We start from the raw sequence: 15,027 nt of genomic DNA, 5'->3' as shown, positions 1-15,027 counted from the left end.
GCCTACAAGCACAAGTACAAATGAACACTGCAGCACATGCAATACAAGCAGCATAGAAGCCTGTGCCCTGGCACCCCAGCTCTTCTGCTGCTGTAGACTAGTCATCTCGGGGAATATGGCCCAGAAGAGTGACCATACAGTGCTATGTATAGCATACAAGCACAAGTACAAATGCACACTGCAGCCCATGCAATACAAGCAGCATAGAAAAAAACCTGTGCTCCAGCACCCTTGGTTTTCTGCTGCTGTAGTCTAGCCATTCCAGGAGAATATAGCTAAGACTAGCGACTGTACAGTGCAATGTATAGCATACAAGCATAAACACAAATGAACACCTCAGTCGTGCAATACAAGCAGCATAGAAAGCCTGTGCCTTAGCACACCTGCTTTCCTGCTGCTGATGTGTCGCTCCCCAAGCGGGCATATAGCGACCTATGCAGTTAAAAACAACACATGTACACACTGCAGTTATATCGTGGTCAGCACTATGTGTGCCTCTTACCGCCCGCCTATAAGTGGGTGTATGATCGCCACCGTCCTGCCTTGGTGCCGAAAGTCCGAGCTCGGACTGCAGTAATGGCTGCCGGCTTCTTCCCCAGCTCATGTGAGGAGGGGCGGGCCGTGGGCGTGCCCCAAGGCAGAGCGGGAATCCGGCGTCCGACAGTGTGCAGTGAGAGGGCTGGAGCATGTAAAAAGGCTCCAGCCCTCGGCGCTGCTGATTGCTCAGCGTCTGTCCCCTTCCCTGAGTGACAGGGAGGGGGCGGGAACGAAGCGGCACTAGGCCGCAGAAGCCGGGGACTGGATTTATAAGCGCCGCCGCCGTAAAAGCGCGGTCGGCGCCCAGTCCCCGGCGAACTACAAGTCCCAGCCGCGCCGCCGCTCCCGGAGCGTCCGGCGCGGTAGTTCCCAAAACACAAAGTCACTCAGCAAAGCTGCAGTGACTGTAACCCTTTACTGTCCCCGGCGCACTAGCACACCCAGCAAGTCTGGAGTGTGCTGTGCCTGTGTGTACGGGGACACAGAGTACCTGTAATGGTGCAGGGCCATGTCCCTGAACGGTACTCCAGCTCCGTATCCAGCAGGTTCAAATGGGTCTGTGGATGGAGCCCGGCGTCAGAGCTTTGAGGCCGGCAGGATCCCACTTCCTCAGAGCCCCCCAGGGGGATGTGGAAGGAAAGCAGCATGTGGGCTCCAGCCTCCGTACCAGCAATAGGTACCTCAACCTTACAACACCATCCACGGGTGAGAAGGGAGCATGCTGGGGGCCCTATATGGGCCCTCTTTTCTTCCATCCGAAATAGTCAGCAGCTACTGCTGACTAAAATCTGTGGAGCTATGCATGGATGTCTGACCTCCTTCGCACAAAGCTTGAAAACTGGAGAACCCGTGATACCACGGGGGGGTATAGCCAGAAGGGGAGGGGCCTTGCACTTTTTAGTGTAGTGCTTTGTGTGGCCTCCGGAGGGCAGTAGCTATACCCCAATCGTCTGGGTCTCCCAATAGAGCGCTGAAGAAATATCATTTACTTCAGACCATATATTATATATAAATATATATGACATTAATAAAGTTTGTATGATATAATATAGAACTATATACACGCACACACTTTTCATCTCCTCCTATGTGATGTACTGACTTCTCTAGCCTGTCCTGAACCATGCATCAATTAATGATAATTTAGGGTTTTTTTTTCCACAATGTACAATGTACCAATTTTTGTAGGTTTTATGAATTGCAAAATGGAAACGATTCCCCAGCAAAGACAAATGTTTTGTCACCTCGTAGCAATGCTGCTGGACTTTATGGAGAACTTTGTTTAGATCCTTGTTGAGCTGCTCCAGCTCCAGCACAGTGGTGGCGTATCGCCTCTGGAACTCGATGCCGATCGGTGCAGAGTAGGACTTCTATGAAAGAGATATTATATAAAAAAGGAGAAGGCGCGAACGAGAAAAAAAAAATAAAAATAATAATCTACTCATATGCACAAGTTACAGAAGTCGATGGAGCCATGTGAGGACGTGATGTGTGCGCCCTGAGATGACGTTTATTACTATTTTGGGGTAGGTATGAGGTTTACATCACCTCGTATTGTTACAACGGCCCAAAAAAAAAACGTAATTCTAGTGATTTGATCTTTCTCCTCATTAAGCCGTTTTAGATTTTGATAGATTGCACTTTTACGAAAGAAGCAATTCCAGATGTGTGGACTTCTTTATTGTTAATGGGCGGAAAGGGGGGGGGGGATTATTAGAAATTTATATATATATATATATATATATATATATATATATATATATATATATATATATATATATATATATATATATAAACACACACACAGTAGAAAGTGGGGATTTTTTTAAAGAAAATATATTAAAAAAAATATATTATAATCTTTATATTATATTATATTTTATATATATATATATTATATTTTATATATATATATATTATATTTTATATATATATATATATATATATATATATATATATATATATATATATATATATATATATATATATATATATATATATATATAATATGTTAATTATAATGTATTTTTCAAAACTCCCCCCCCCCACACTTTTTATTATTTTTAAATCCCCGTAGAGGACACTTGGCCCTGCGATCATCTGATACCTTGTACTATACAAAGCAGGGCACCAGCCTCAGCACTGCTCTGTATAGCACACAAATCATGGTCTCCTGTGAACGCCAGCTGCAGGCTGGCTTTGATAGGAGTACTGCCATGACAGGAACAGGGGTCTTCAGAAGGCCCCCGGCCATCATGGTAACCCATCGCTGCCTTGTGACTGCGTCATGGGTGCATAAATTCACAGCAACATTTATCAGGTTAACAGCCAAGTGTGAAGCTCCGGATATAAATGCTTACAAATAACCGGCCGAGTCTCACCAGCTTTTCGGCTTCGGTGTTCATGTCTTTGAGCTTTTTGATTTGTTCTTTCTTGATCATCAGGATCTTCGATAATCGAGTCTGAAAATAAAATAAATGACTTCAGGAATTCTGTAATAGAAAAAGCAAATATATTCAAAGGGAAAATGTTAATGGTGTATCCCTCATTACCGTGTGGAAATGGCTGCAGCACCGGGAACGCCGCTTTTTACTTTTTTGCAGGATTTTATGCCACCGATTTTCTCAAGACTTGTCCACTTACCACTTGAACAAGGAACTCGACAGGAAATCCGCCTATAGTGTCATTGTCCGAACCAGAAGATTTTGCTTTCCAAGATGATTGTGCTAACAAGGGATCCATGTCCTAGAACAGGTAAAAAAAAACCAAAAGTGTGAAAAAGTTTTTATATTTTTTTTTTCATAGCCCGAGCCGCCACCCACCGGCCTCAGCGGATCCCGAGGCAGCCCGCCACCACCCGAGCCAGTCTGCCACCCCCCCAAGACAGCCCGTCGCCACCCGAGCCGCACCATGCCGAACTAGTCTTGAGGGAACCAGAGGCTGGCCGCCGCCCATAGGCGCCACCTTATGCATTCTGCCACATCAAACCACCACCTAAGCCAGTCTGCCGCCACCCAAGCCACTCACCCAAAGACAGCCCGTCGCCACCCAAGCCACACCCCATCACCAACAGAAGCAGCCTGCTGACTCGTCCTGAGGGTACCAGACCCTGGCCGCCGCCACCCAAGGCAGTCTGTCACCCCAAGCCACAACACCCCCAAGACAGCCCGCTGCCCCGAGCTGCTCCCCCCAAGACAGCCCGCTGCCGAGCTGCTCCCCCCAAGACAGCCCGCTGCCGAGCTGCTCCCCCCAAGACAGCCCGCTGCCGAGCTGCTCCCCCCAAGACAGCCCGCTGCCGAGCTGCTCCCCCCAAGACAGCCCGCTGCCGAGCTGCTCCCCCCAAGACAGCCCGCTGCCGAGCTGCTCCCCCCAAGACAGCCCGCTGCCGAGCTGCTCCCCCCAAGACAGCCCGCTGCCGCGCTGCTCCCCCCAAGACAGCCCGCTGCCGAGCTGCTCCCCCCAAGACAGCCCGCTGCCGAGCTGCTCCCCCCAAGACAGCCCGCTGCCGAGCTGCTCCCCCCAAGACAGCCCGCTGCCGAGCTGCTCCCCCCAAGACAGCCCGCTGCCGAGCTGCTCCCCCCAAGACAGCCCGCTGCCGAGCTGCTCCCCCCAAGACAGCCCGCTGCCGAGCTGCTCCCCCCAAGACAGCCCGCTGCCGAGCTGCTCCCCCCAAGACAGCCCGCTGCCGAGCTGCTCCCCCCAAGACAGCCCGCTGCCGAGCTGCTCCCCCCAAGACAGCCCGCTGCCGAGCTGCTCCCCCCAAGACAGCCCGCTGCCCTGAGCTGCTCCTCCCAAGACAGCCCGCTGCCCCGAGCTGCTCCCCCCAAGACAGCCCGCTGCCCCGAGCTGCTCCTCCCAAGACAGCCCGCTGCCCCGAGCTGCTCCCCCCAAGACAGCCCGCTGCCCCAAGCTACTCCCCCCCCAAGACAGCCCGCTGCCCCAAGCTGCTCCCCCCCAAGACAGCCCGCTGCCCCAAGCTGCTCCCCCAAAGACAGTCCGCCTGGGAGCCCGAACGGCTTCCCAAGGTATCCCGCTGACCCGACCAGAGCAGACCCCTGAGGCAGCGCAAATTAACCTAAGATCTCGAAGGTTATGGTCCTCACCAGGATGGGTGACTGCACATGAGGCGGATGATGTAACCGTGGAGGAGTCATGTACATTCGGGAAGGCCGCTGTTTTTGACCAAAGGCAGCAATGGGCATAGTCTCATGGGGCTCGTTACTCTGTAACAAAAAGCAAAATTCACCATCAGCTGTGAAAATGTTTCCCTTCTCATTCAACTGAAAGTTGTTGTCCACTTGAATAATATTGATGTCTTATCTCATCATTTCCAGTAAGTGCATGGAGCCAGAACCCCACAGCTCCGTCACACTGACTAGAATCCGATCTGCAGTACCCAGGAGCGGCCACTACACAGTATATGGCGCTGTGGTGTTGTCCACTACACAGTATATGGCGCTGTGGTGTTGTGACCGCTGCCAGCTTGGTAGCACCTGATCGGTGGGGGGGTATCAGACTCCAACAATCTGATATAGAAAACCCCTTGAAGCAAAAATCTGATATTTTAGAAGCAGATTGTCCAGAATCTTACTAGTCCATCAGATGGGACAGGATCAGTGGATAGCGGTGACAATATCTGACATCACATGGAGCTATTACGCTTACCAGGACTTCATAATCTGGGATGGTGTGAGTGCCGAGGCCATTTCTATCGAACGTTACTCGGTAGGTAGAGTTCTGGGTATCTACAGCATCTATCTGGCCGGTGAACAATCCGTCATGCATGCCGCGCAACCGGGCTGTGGAGAAACAAGACAAGCTGCCATGACATAGTATCCACAGCAAAGGAAGCCATATAGCACGAGCGTCCGTGTACCTAGTGTCCATACAGAGCAGGCCCAAAGTGCGAGGCCCCTAATCACCATCCCTACCTGTAACTTTTGTTCCTATAACCAAGGAAAGTGGGATTTCATCTGGGAGGTCTTTGAACTGTGAAACGTCTGCAATCTTCCTCTGCTGCAACAAGCGGATCTTCTGTCGCTTCTGCTCCAGAGCCGCTCGCTCCTCCTCAAAGAACGCAGCCGAACATCTACAGAATAGAGAAAACTATCACCAACAGCAACACATCGCATCATAGAACGATAAGACGCCCAGAATGTGTCCCCTACACACAGGAATAACCCCAATCTAATATTCAGTCATAACATACTACTATAATACTGCTCCTATGTACAAGAATACAACTACTATAATTCTGCCCCCTATGTACAAGAATATAAGTACTATAATACTGCCCCCTATGTACAAGAATATAACTACTATAATACTGCCCCCTATTTACAAGAATATAACTACTATAATACTGCCCCTATGTACAGGAATGTAACTACTATAATACTGCCCCTATGTACAAGAATATAACTACTATAATACTGCCCCTATGTACAAGAATATAACTACTATAATACTGCCCCCTATGTACAAGAATATAACTACTATAATACTGCCCCCTATGTACAAGAATATAACTACTATAATACTGCCCCTACGTACAAGAATATAACTACTATAATACTGCCCCTATGTACAAGAATATAACTACTATAATACTGCTCCTATGTACAAGAATATAACTACTATAATACTGCCCCTATGTACAAGAATATAACTACTATAATACTGCCCCTATGTACAAGAATATAACTACTATAATACTGCTCCTATGTACAAGAATATAACTACTATAATACTGCTCCTATGTACAAGAATATAACTACTATAATACTGCCCCTATGTACAAGAATATAACTACTATAATACTGCCCCTATGTACAAGAATATAACTACTATAATACTGATCCTATGTACAAGAATATAACTACTATAATACTGATCCTATGTACAAGAATATAACTACTATAATACTGCCCCCTATGTACAGGAATGTGACTACTATAATACTGCCCCCTATGTACAGGAATGTGACTACTATAATACTGCCCCCTATGTACAGGAATGTAACTACTATAATACTGCCCCTATGTAGAAGAATATAACTACTATAATACTGCCCCCTATGTACAAGAATATAACTACTATAATACTGCCCCTATGTACAAGAATATAACTACTATAATACTGCCCCTATGTACAGGAATGTAACTACTATAATACTGCCCCCTATATACAAGAATATAACTACTATAATACTGCCCCTATGTACAGGAATGTAACTACTATAATACTGCTCCTTTGTACAGGAATGTAACTACTATAATACTGCCCCCATGTACAAGAATATAACTACTATAATACTGCTCCTATGTACAAGAATATAACTACTATAATACTGCCCCTATGTACAAGAATATAACTACTATAATACTGCCCCTATGTACAAGAATATAACTACTATAATACTGCCCTCTATGTACAAGAATATAACTACTATAATACTGCCCCTATGTACAAGAATATAACTACTATAATACTGCCCCTATGTACAAGAATATAACTACTATAATACTGCTCCTATGTACAAGAATATAACTACTAGAATACTGCTCCCTATGTACAAGAATATAACTACTATAATACTGCCCCTATGTACAAGAATATAACTACTATAATACTGCCCTCTATGTACAAGAATATATCTACTATAATACTGTCCCTATGGCTACTTATATACACACTCTAATCTACAACATTTTTCAGCATAGTTTTGCTCACGTGACAGATGCAGTCAGTGGAGAAGACATTAGTGAATTACCTTCGGGGTTTCCCCATTAGTCGCCGAATTTTCCCCCATTCCACTCTGGTTAATTTTCTTGTCTTAAGATTTGGAAAAGATTCTTTTAGGCAAACGCAGAAATCGTTATCACCTTCAAAAAGAGGCCTGAAAGGAAGAAGAAGGATGAAGAAAATAAACCAGCTTGTGTATCTGTCTATGGCCGTTCTGCACAGAGTAATGGACTCGCCCTGCTCCTGCGGGAGGAGTACAGAGGCTGCGGGAGATAAAACGTCCCCGTTGAATAGTGACGAGTTTTTGCAGGTACTCACTTGTCGATATTAGAATAAAACCACTCGTATATACACCATTTATGCGCCTTGGGAAGCTTTAGTAGATTGCGGAGCCTGTAGCCTATTTTCTGTGACGCTTTCTTCACCGGTGTAGCCGTGACGGTTGTAAACTTCTGGAACAAAAAAAAGAAGAAAAAAAATTTAATAGAATAAAAACAAAACAAAATCCCGCTGAGGAGATGTGGTGGTGCGATAATATCTGTATGGGGACTGTCCTCCTGCTTGCTGTGTGAATGCAGGCAAGACACATCAGTCACGCAGGAGGCGGTGGCAGCGGGCGGGGAGTAGAGCTGGAGTGACGGAGGCTTCAGATCTACCATAGCACTTTAGCCTCATTTTCATATTAATCCAATCATTGATGACTCCGTGATGAAGGAACGGACTGGCCATGTAAAGGCAATAATATTATATTTATTCACTCATACAGCGCTATTAATTCTGCAGCACGTTACATACGTTGGGAACACTGTCCCCATTGGGGCTCACAATCTAGTCTCTATCAGTAATGTCTTTGGAGTGTGGAAGGAAACCGGAGACCCCGGAGGAAACCCACGCAGACACGGGGAGAACATACAAACTCCTTGCAGATGGTGTCCTTGGTGGGATTTGAAAACAGGACCCCAGCTCTGCAAGACTGCAGTGCTAACCACAGAGCCCACGACACCAGAGCCCACGACACCAGAGCCAACGACACCAGAGCCAACGACACCAGAGCCAACGACACCAGAGCCAACGACACCAGAGCCGCGGTCTCGTAGACGAAAAGAGGAGTCCTCATTGCATATGACGTCTTCCCATTACAACCCCTTTAAGGAACCGCTCTTTCAGACCTTGGTGACACAGAATACACAGGTGTAATGTGCGTTACCTGCGGCGTCAGGGTGGTTTTCTGGTTCCTTTTTGGTGATCTGGTGTTTATCTGCCGATCTTCGTCACTTACGAGTCTGCTCCTTTTCGAGCTCCGGGGCGTCTACAGAGAGGACATCACGTCAGATGGGCAGCAGAAGAAAGCAGATGTTTGGGGAAGGGGGTACGGATCTGGGGGGAGTACTGTGAGCTGAGATACAGATGAAGGGGCTTCTCCAGGCAGTCGCACCCTTCAGCTTAGCATCTCACCATTACAAATTATAATTGTCCACTTTTAAGGGCTAAAACCATATGGGAACCATAGTCTGGATGTTACCACAAGTCCCGTTTGTTAAAGGGAATCTACCACCAGGTTTTTGCTCCCCCATCTGAGAGCAGCATAACGTAGAGACAGAGACCCTGATTCCAGCGATGTGTCACTTACTGAGCCGTTTGATGTCATTTTGATAAACTCAATGTTATATCTGCTGCAGATCTAACAGATACAGAGCTTCAGGAATATGCTGGACTACCTGCAGCACGCCAAGTAGTCCTGTAATGATAATCTACTGCTGATTAAACTGAGATTTTATCAAAGCTACACTAAGCAGCTCAGTAAGTGACACATCACTGGAATCAGGATCTCTGCCTTTACATTATGCTGCTCTCAGATTAGGTGGGCAAAACCAGGTGACAAAGTCTCTTTAAGACTTTTCTATAGATTACGTCCTGCAATCTACTACTCACCAGCTCAGTGACCGGGCTGTTCCCTCCTTTCCAACTCAGGGTTTTTTGAGGCGAGAACTTTTCATTCCATGTATTCGTTAAACTTCCTTCTGTATAAAAAAATAAATAAAGCTGAGGATTCATTCTCTACAACATACAAACACTTGGCAATGCTGTCCATGCTTTATAGTGAAGCACTGCTTTTTACTATTACTTCTCAGAATAAGCTCACACTTGGTGGATAATAGAATCTGCATCCGAAAAATCCGCAGTCATTCACAAGAGAAGCTAAGAGGGTGAGATTGTCCCAAATCTACAGAGGCATACACCAACATCGGCAGCTCAGCCACCTTGTAAGGTGCATGCAAAAAACGGCAACTGTGAAATTCTCCTCTTGTTATGAATTCTCTCTGTTCTCATGGACTGATAGGATAGTAAATCCATACTGTATAGCTCAATATCTAGGCTCCCGACCACCTCTGCCGTCTATCAGTGGTGGCTGGTTTCCTGGCTATGAAGTCAGGGTCCTTGCCCCGTGCTCCTGTGATGTTGCAGAGGCAAAGAGGGCTTAGCTTGCAGCCTCAGAGGGCGCCCAGTTCAGGCCACTATCTCAGCCATGCCACTGGCCCAAACTGTCAATCTTCAGAAAAGCCCCGGCCCCTGGCAAAGCAGGGAGCCGGGAAACAGTGGACCTCTAAAAATGACAACTGGAGACAACCCCTTTAACATCACATGAAACATGTATACGACTATGACCCACCCCTGAGTGCAAAGCAGGGAGCCGGGAGGCAGTGGACTTCTGAAAATGAGAACTAGACACAACCCCTTTAACATCACATGAAACATGTATTTGACTATGACCCATCCCTGAGTGCAAAGCATATTGGGGTCAGAAGCCTCTCACCTTTTAGACTGACGAGCGCCTTCGCAGAAGAATCTATGGAGACAAAAACAACAAAGCAATGAGCAGATCCCTAAAAAGAGGACGGGGAGCATGGTATGTATGGTTCATACACGGGGTATAACCCCTCCGACATTCACTACCACATGCAGCAGCGAGAAGACAATAATGGCACCGACACAAATAAACCCAACAGGTACATGTACAAAATCCAATAAGAATAATAAGACATGAGAGAAGCGACGCCAAGACACCCGGGGAGCGCCATATCTCCCGGTGAAAAGGAGGAAGGAAAAAGGAGGAAGGAGGAAGGAGGGAGGAGGAGGATGATAATCATACGGAGTGTGGTTCCCCCAATTTTAATACCCAGCCAAGAAAGCCCCATAGCTGGTGTCACAAACCACCGGGGGGGTCACTCAGAAATCCCCCGCGCTGGCTACCAGTACGTCACAATCGGGGGGTAACAAGTGGGGGTCACCCCTCCTTTATACCTCCCGACCGACAGACAGAGCACGTGACGCGCTCTCTAGCGCCCCTCTTATAGTCAGGCCAATTATGGAATTGCCCGACAATAAGCAAGGAGGCCGCTATACTACTTATGCCGATTATTGAAGGGTCCCCGGTGAGAGTAAGGTATATATTCCCCCGACCTCCGCGGGCGGAATATATAAAATCTCCCCGAATCTCACTGGCCTCCCCACAATAATCCTTGGCACAATTCGCTGCCACCAACCGATTTACGGTAACTATTAGCCGAACACACAGACGTGGGATTCAAGATCGAGATAACAGAACAGCCCAAGATTAATTATATAATTTAATCAGCCTAAAGCACACTAGAAACTACAATATATACAATAGGGAATCTACAGAATATACATATGTCAGAGTACAGTTACAATCAAAGCATGGGTTACAAACAGGCATACACAGTTCCAGCAGTTACCTTGTTGCGTCTGGCCACAGGGGGGCGCTGTAGACCAGGTTTCCAGGAACTCCCTCACAGGTCTTTCCCAACCAGGCCCCCGAGCAGAAGAACCCTGGAAAATGGCCGAAGTAGGGTTATCAACCTGGGCAGATCCAGGTCCCCTCCTACCTTAGTGACCTCACAGGGAAGCACTGCCACTCCCCCTGCATGGATCAGAATTATCCAGCAAAGGGGATATTGGCCATAACTTTGCCTGGGAGCGTCGTAGGCGGACGCCAATGCTCTCATTGTGACAGTTATGAATTTAGCTACAGAACGAGGGGACTCATGACCTGTCTGCCAGTTCCCCATTGGCTGATATCACGCCTGGGGCATTTCCCAATGTCCTGCTCCCATAAAAAGGGTGTGCCGGCATCGCCCGCATGCGGAGACACCATTTTTATGGTTGCCATATTTATCGGGAATATGGCTTGCGAGATATGAACCATTTTTTACTGGAGTCGTTCTGTCTGGCTATTTCCATAGCCTTGCTAATGAGATACAACTCTTGTTACTGGGTGACGGCAGGGAGTCATCCTGTGTCCATTGTTCCCACACCACCTCATTTCCATATCACAGGACATGGCCATGGGATTTGTTGCTAAACCAGTTGTGTGAAGGAAAGGGGGGGTGACACCAGGAGAGGGCTTCCTGACATACTTGAATATCATGATTTATCGTCATATCTCCGGATTTACCTCACACCTCCCCCCTTTTGAGGGCGCTAGGGGGCAGCACACTCCGGTGTTCCCCCGTGCGCCCGTCCGCGACCTCTCCTTGTCGGGACAGCCCGTCTGCGTTACCGTGGTCACGGCCCCTTTTGTGGCGAATGGTGAAGTTGTATTGCTGGAGCGCAAGGCTCCATCGCAACAATCGCCCATTCGTCCCAGAGACGGTGTGCAACCAGCTGAGGGGATTGTGGTCCGTCTCCACGATGAAGTGGCGCCCGTATAGATAGGGTTGCAGACGCTGCAGGGCCCACACTATGGCCAGGCACTCCTTCTCCATCGTGGAATAGGCAACTTCCCTTGGTAACAGCTTCCTGCTCAGGTACAAGACTGGGTGCTCTTGGCTCGCAGAGTCCACCTGGCTGAGCACCGCACCGAGGCCGAAGTCACTGGCGTCGGTCTGTACTACAAACGGCCGCGTGAAGTCGGCTGCCTGTAGCACGGGCGGGCTGGACAGGGCGTCCTTTAGGGCCCGGAAGGCTGTCTCGCAGTCCATTGTCCAATCGACTGCAGAGGGCAGCTTCTTCTTGGTGAGGTCCGTCAAGGGCTTTGCCAGGCTACTATAGCATGGAACAAACCTCCTATAGTACCCAGCGGTCCCCAAGAAGGACATCACCTGCTTCTTGGTCCTGGGGGTGGGCCAGGATGCGATGGCTTCCACTTTCTCAGGCTCGGGCTTCAGTGTTCTCCCACCTACCCGGTGACCGAGGTACTGGACCTCGCTCATGGCCAGCTGACACTTTCCCGGCTTGATGGTCAAACCTGCCCGGTGGATCCGCCTGAGCACCTGTGCTAGATGCTCTAGGTGGTCCTCCCAGGTGGGACTGAAGACGGCAATGTCATCCAGGTACGCGGCCGCGTACCCTTCAAGTCCCTTGAGCAGGGTGTTGACCATCCGCTGGAAAGTGGCAGGGGCATTCCTCATCCCGAATGGCATCACCGTGGACTCGTACAGTCCAAATGGGGTAATAAAGGCAGAGCGTTCCCTGGCCTTGCGAGTCAGGGGGATCTGCCAATATCCCCGGCTCAGATCCATGATGGTCAGGTACTGAGCCCCGGCCAACTGATCGAGCAGGTCATCGATGCGTGGCATTGGGTACGCATCGGCGACCGTGACCGCATTGAGCCCCCTGTAGTCCACGCAGAACCGAGTGGTTCGGTCCTTCTTAGGGACGAGGACTACAGGCGAGGCCCAAGCGCTGTTGGATGCCTGGATCACCCCCAGCTTCAGCATCTCGTCAATCTCCTGGCGCATGTGTTGCTGCACCTCCAGGGAGACCCGATATGCTGAACGCCGGATCGGGGGATGATCCCCAGTGTCCACGTGATGGACAGCCAAGTCAGTCCTTCCGGGCTGGTTGGTAAACAACCCCCGGAAGGGGTGTAGGGTGGCCCACAGCTGGGACCGTTGGTCCTCCAAGAGCTGGTGGCCAACCTCCACATCCTCAATGGATCCGCCTGCCCTAACCTGGGCTAGCATATCCAAGAGGGTTTTCGCTTCTCCCTCCTCGGGCAGGTTGCACACGGGGAGCGCACATGCCTCCCGCTCATGATGTGCCTTCATCATGTTCACATGGAAGGGCTTCCGCCTTCCACGGGCAGGGTCCAGGGTGACCAGGTACGTTACAGGGTTGAGCTGCTGGTACACGAGGTATGGGCCTTCCCAGGCTGCCTGAAGCTTGTCCTGTGGTACGGGGACCAGTACCCACACCTTTTGACCCACTTGGTAGGTCCTCTCACAAGCGTTCTGGTCGTACCAACGCTTCTGATCGGCCTGGGCTTGAGCCATATTGTCGTGTACCAGTTGCGTCAAGGCCTGCATTTTGTCCCGGAAGCGCATGACATACTCGATAACCGACACTCCAGGGGTGGCCAAATCCCCTTCCCAAGCCTCTTTCACCAGAGCCAGGGGGCCCCGCACACGTCGCCCGTACAGGAGCTCAAACGGTGAGAATCCTGTTGAGGCCTGTGGAACCTCCCGGTAAGCAAATAACAGGTGTGGGAGATACCGCTCCCAGTCACGCCCGTGGGAGTCGACCAACATCTTAAGCATCTGCTTTAAGGTGCCATTGAACCGCTCGCACAGGCCATTAGTCTGTGGATGGTACGGGCTGGCCACCAGATGTCGCACCTGGACTTGCTTACCGAGGGCCTCCATCAGCTGGGACATGAATTGGGTCCCCCGGTCAGTGAGCATTTCCTGGGGAAAACCCACTCGGGAGAAAATCTCCAGCAATGCGGTGGCCACCTTGTCAGCCCGAATGGACGACAAGGCCACTGCTTCTGGGTACCGGGTGGCATAGTCCACTACCGTCAGTATGAAGCGTTTCCCGGAGCTGCTGGGGATGGCCAGCGGGCCGACCAGATCCACAGCCACCCTCCTGAAAGGCTCATCGATGATTGGCAGAGATACTAGTGGGGCTTTGGGGCGTGGCCCCGCCTTCCCCACTCTCTGACAGGTTTCACACGAACGGCAGTAGGCAGCCACATCGGCCCCCATTTTTGGCCAGTAGAAATGCTGGTTTAACCTGGCCTTGGTCTTAGCGATCCCTAGGTGTCCGGCCATCGGAATCTCATGTGCGATCCGCAACAACTCCGTCCGGAACGGATAGGGTACCACCAACTGTCGGTCCCTGGGCCACGCCTCCGGTGAACCCTGCTGGACCGTGGCCCGGTACAGCCGTCCTTGGTCCCAGACCACTCGCTCCGGGTCCGAGTCCGAGGGAGGCTGTGCCGCCTGCTCCTTAAGAGCTTTCAGGCTGTCGTCAGCTTCTAACGCTGCCTGAAACCCCTGACTAGATGTGGCCAGAATCGACGAGACTGTCACATCTTCAGTCAGTACCCCGGGACCTGTGTCCTGGCCTCCACCTGACTCGGCTGCCACTTGGTCAGAAGGGGAAGAGCTATCGGACCTCCGGGAGGCCCCTTGGCTTCCAGCACTCCCACTGCGGGTGACAGCGGCCACAGCCGCTGCGACCGTGGGTCGTGCCTGCTCCTCCTCCGTTCCTGACCAAGTCGCCGGTTCAGGCAGACCTACCTGGCTTCCTGACACCCCGGTTGTGGGGGAACCATGCACCGAGATCTTACCTGGGAGCACTTCCGCTCCTGGACCGGCCCCAATCTCACCTGCCTGTTCCCCTCCTGCAGCAACAGAACCCCGCTGTGAAATCTCTGGGGACCCCACATTTGCTGTGGTAGCCCCCACCCCACACACTGGTCCTCCCCCTGCAGCACCCTGC

General features: G+C 50.0%; 1 protein-coding gene across 2 annotated transcripts in view; it reads right to left on the bottom strand.

The window, feature by feature from the left end:
• Window positions 1-15,027, bottom strand: part of LIN9 (lin-9 DREAM MuvB core complex component) — a 59,147-nt gene that overhangs the window by 17,218 nt on the left and 26,902 nt on the right. The window contains exons 2-12 of one of the 2 annotated variants that reach the window (XM_075339065.1): window positions 10,097-10,129; window positions 9,214-9,302; window positions 8,489-8,590; window positions 7,600-7,733; window positions 7,310-7,435; window positions 5,469-5,626; window positions 5,203-5,336; window positions 4,641-4,760; window positions 3,181-3,282; window positions 2,898-2,999; window positions 1,782-1,907 (exon numbers count right to left, since the gene is read on the bottom strand). In XM_075339065.1, coding sequence (XP_075195180.1) covers window positions 1,782-1,907; window positions 2,898-2,999; window positions 3,181-3,282; window positions 4,641-4,760; window positions 5,203-5,336; window positions 5,469-5,626; window positions 7,310-7,435; window positions 7,600-7,733; window positions 8,489-8,590; window positions 9,214-9,302; window positions 10,097-10,129 — 1,226 coding nt within the window. The remainder of the gene's footprint in view (window positions 1-1,781; window positions 1,908-2,897; window positions 3,000-3,180; window positions 3,283-4,640; window positions 4,761-5,202; window positions 5,337-5,468; window positions 5,627-7,309; window positions 7,436-7,599; window positions 7,734-8,488; window positions 8,591-9,213; window positions 9,303-10,096; window positions 10,130-15,027) is intronic. The other variant, XM_075339066.1, reaches the window with a different exon arrangement.

The sequence above is a fragment of the Anomaloglossus baeobatrachus genome, chromosome 3, assembly GCF_048569485.1.
Source record: "Anomaloglossus baeobatrachus isolate aAnoBae1 chromosome 3, aAnoBae1.hap1, whole genome shotgun sequence".
Classification (NCBI taxonomy): Eukaryota; Metazoa; Chordata; class Amphibia; order Anura; family Aromobatidae; genus Anomaloglossus; species Anomaloglossus baeobatrachus.
Note: the sequence above shows the minus strand (reverse complement) of the source record. Positions and strands in the feature narration are given on the sequence as shown.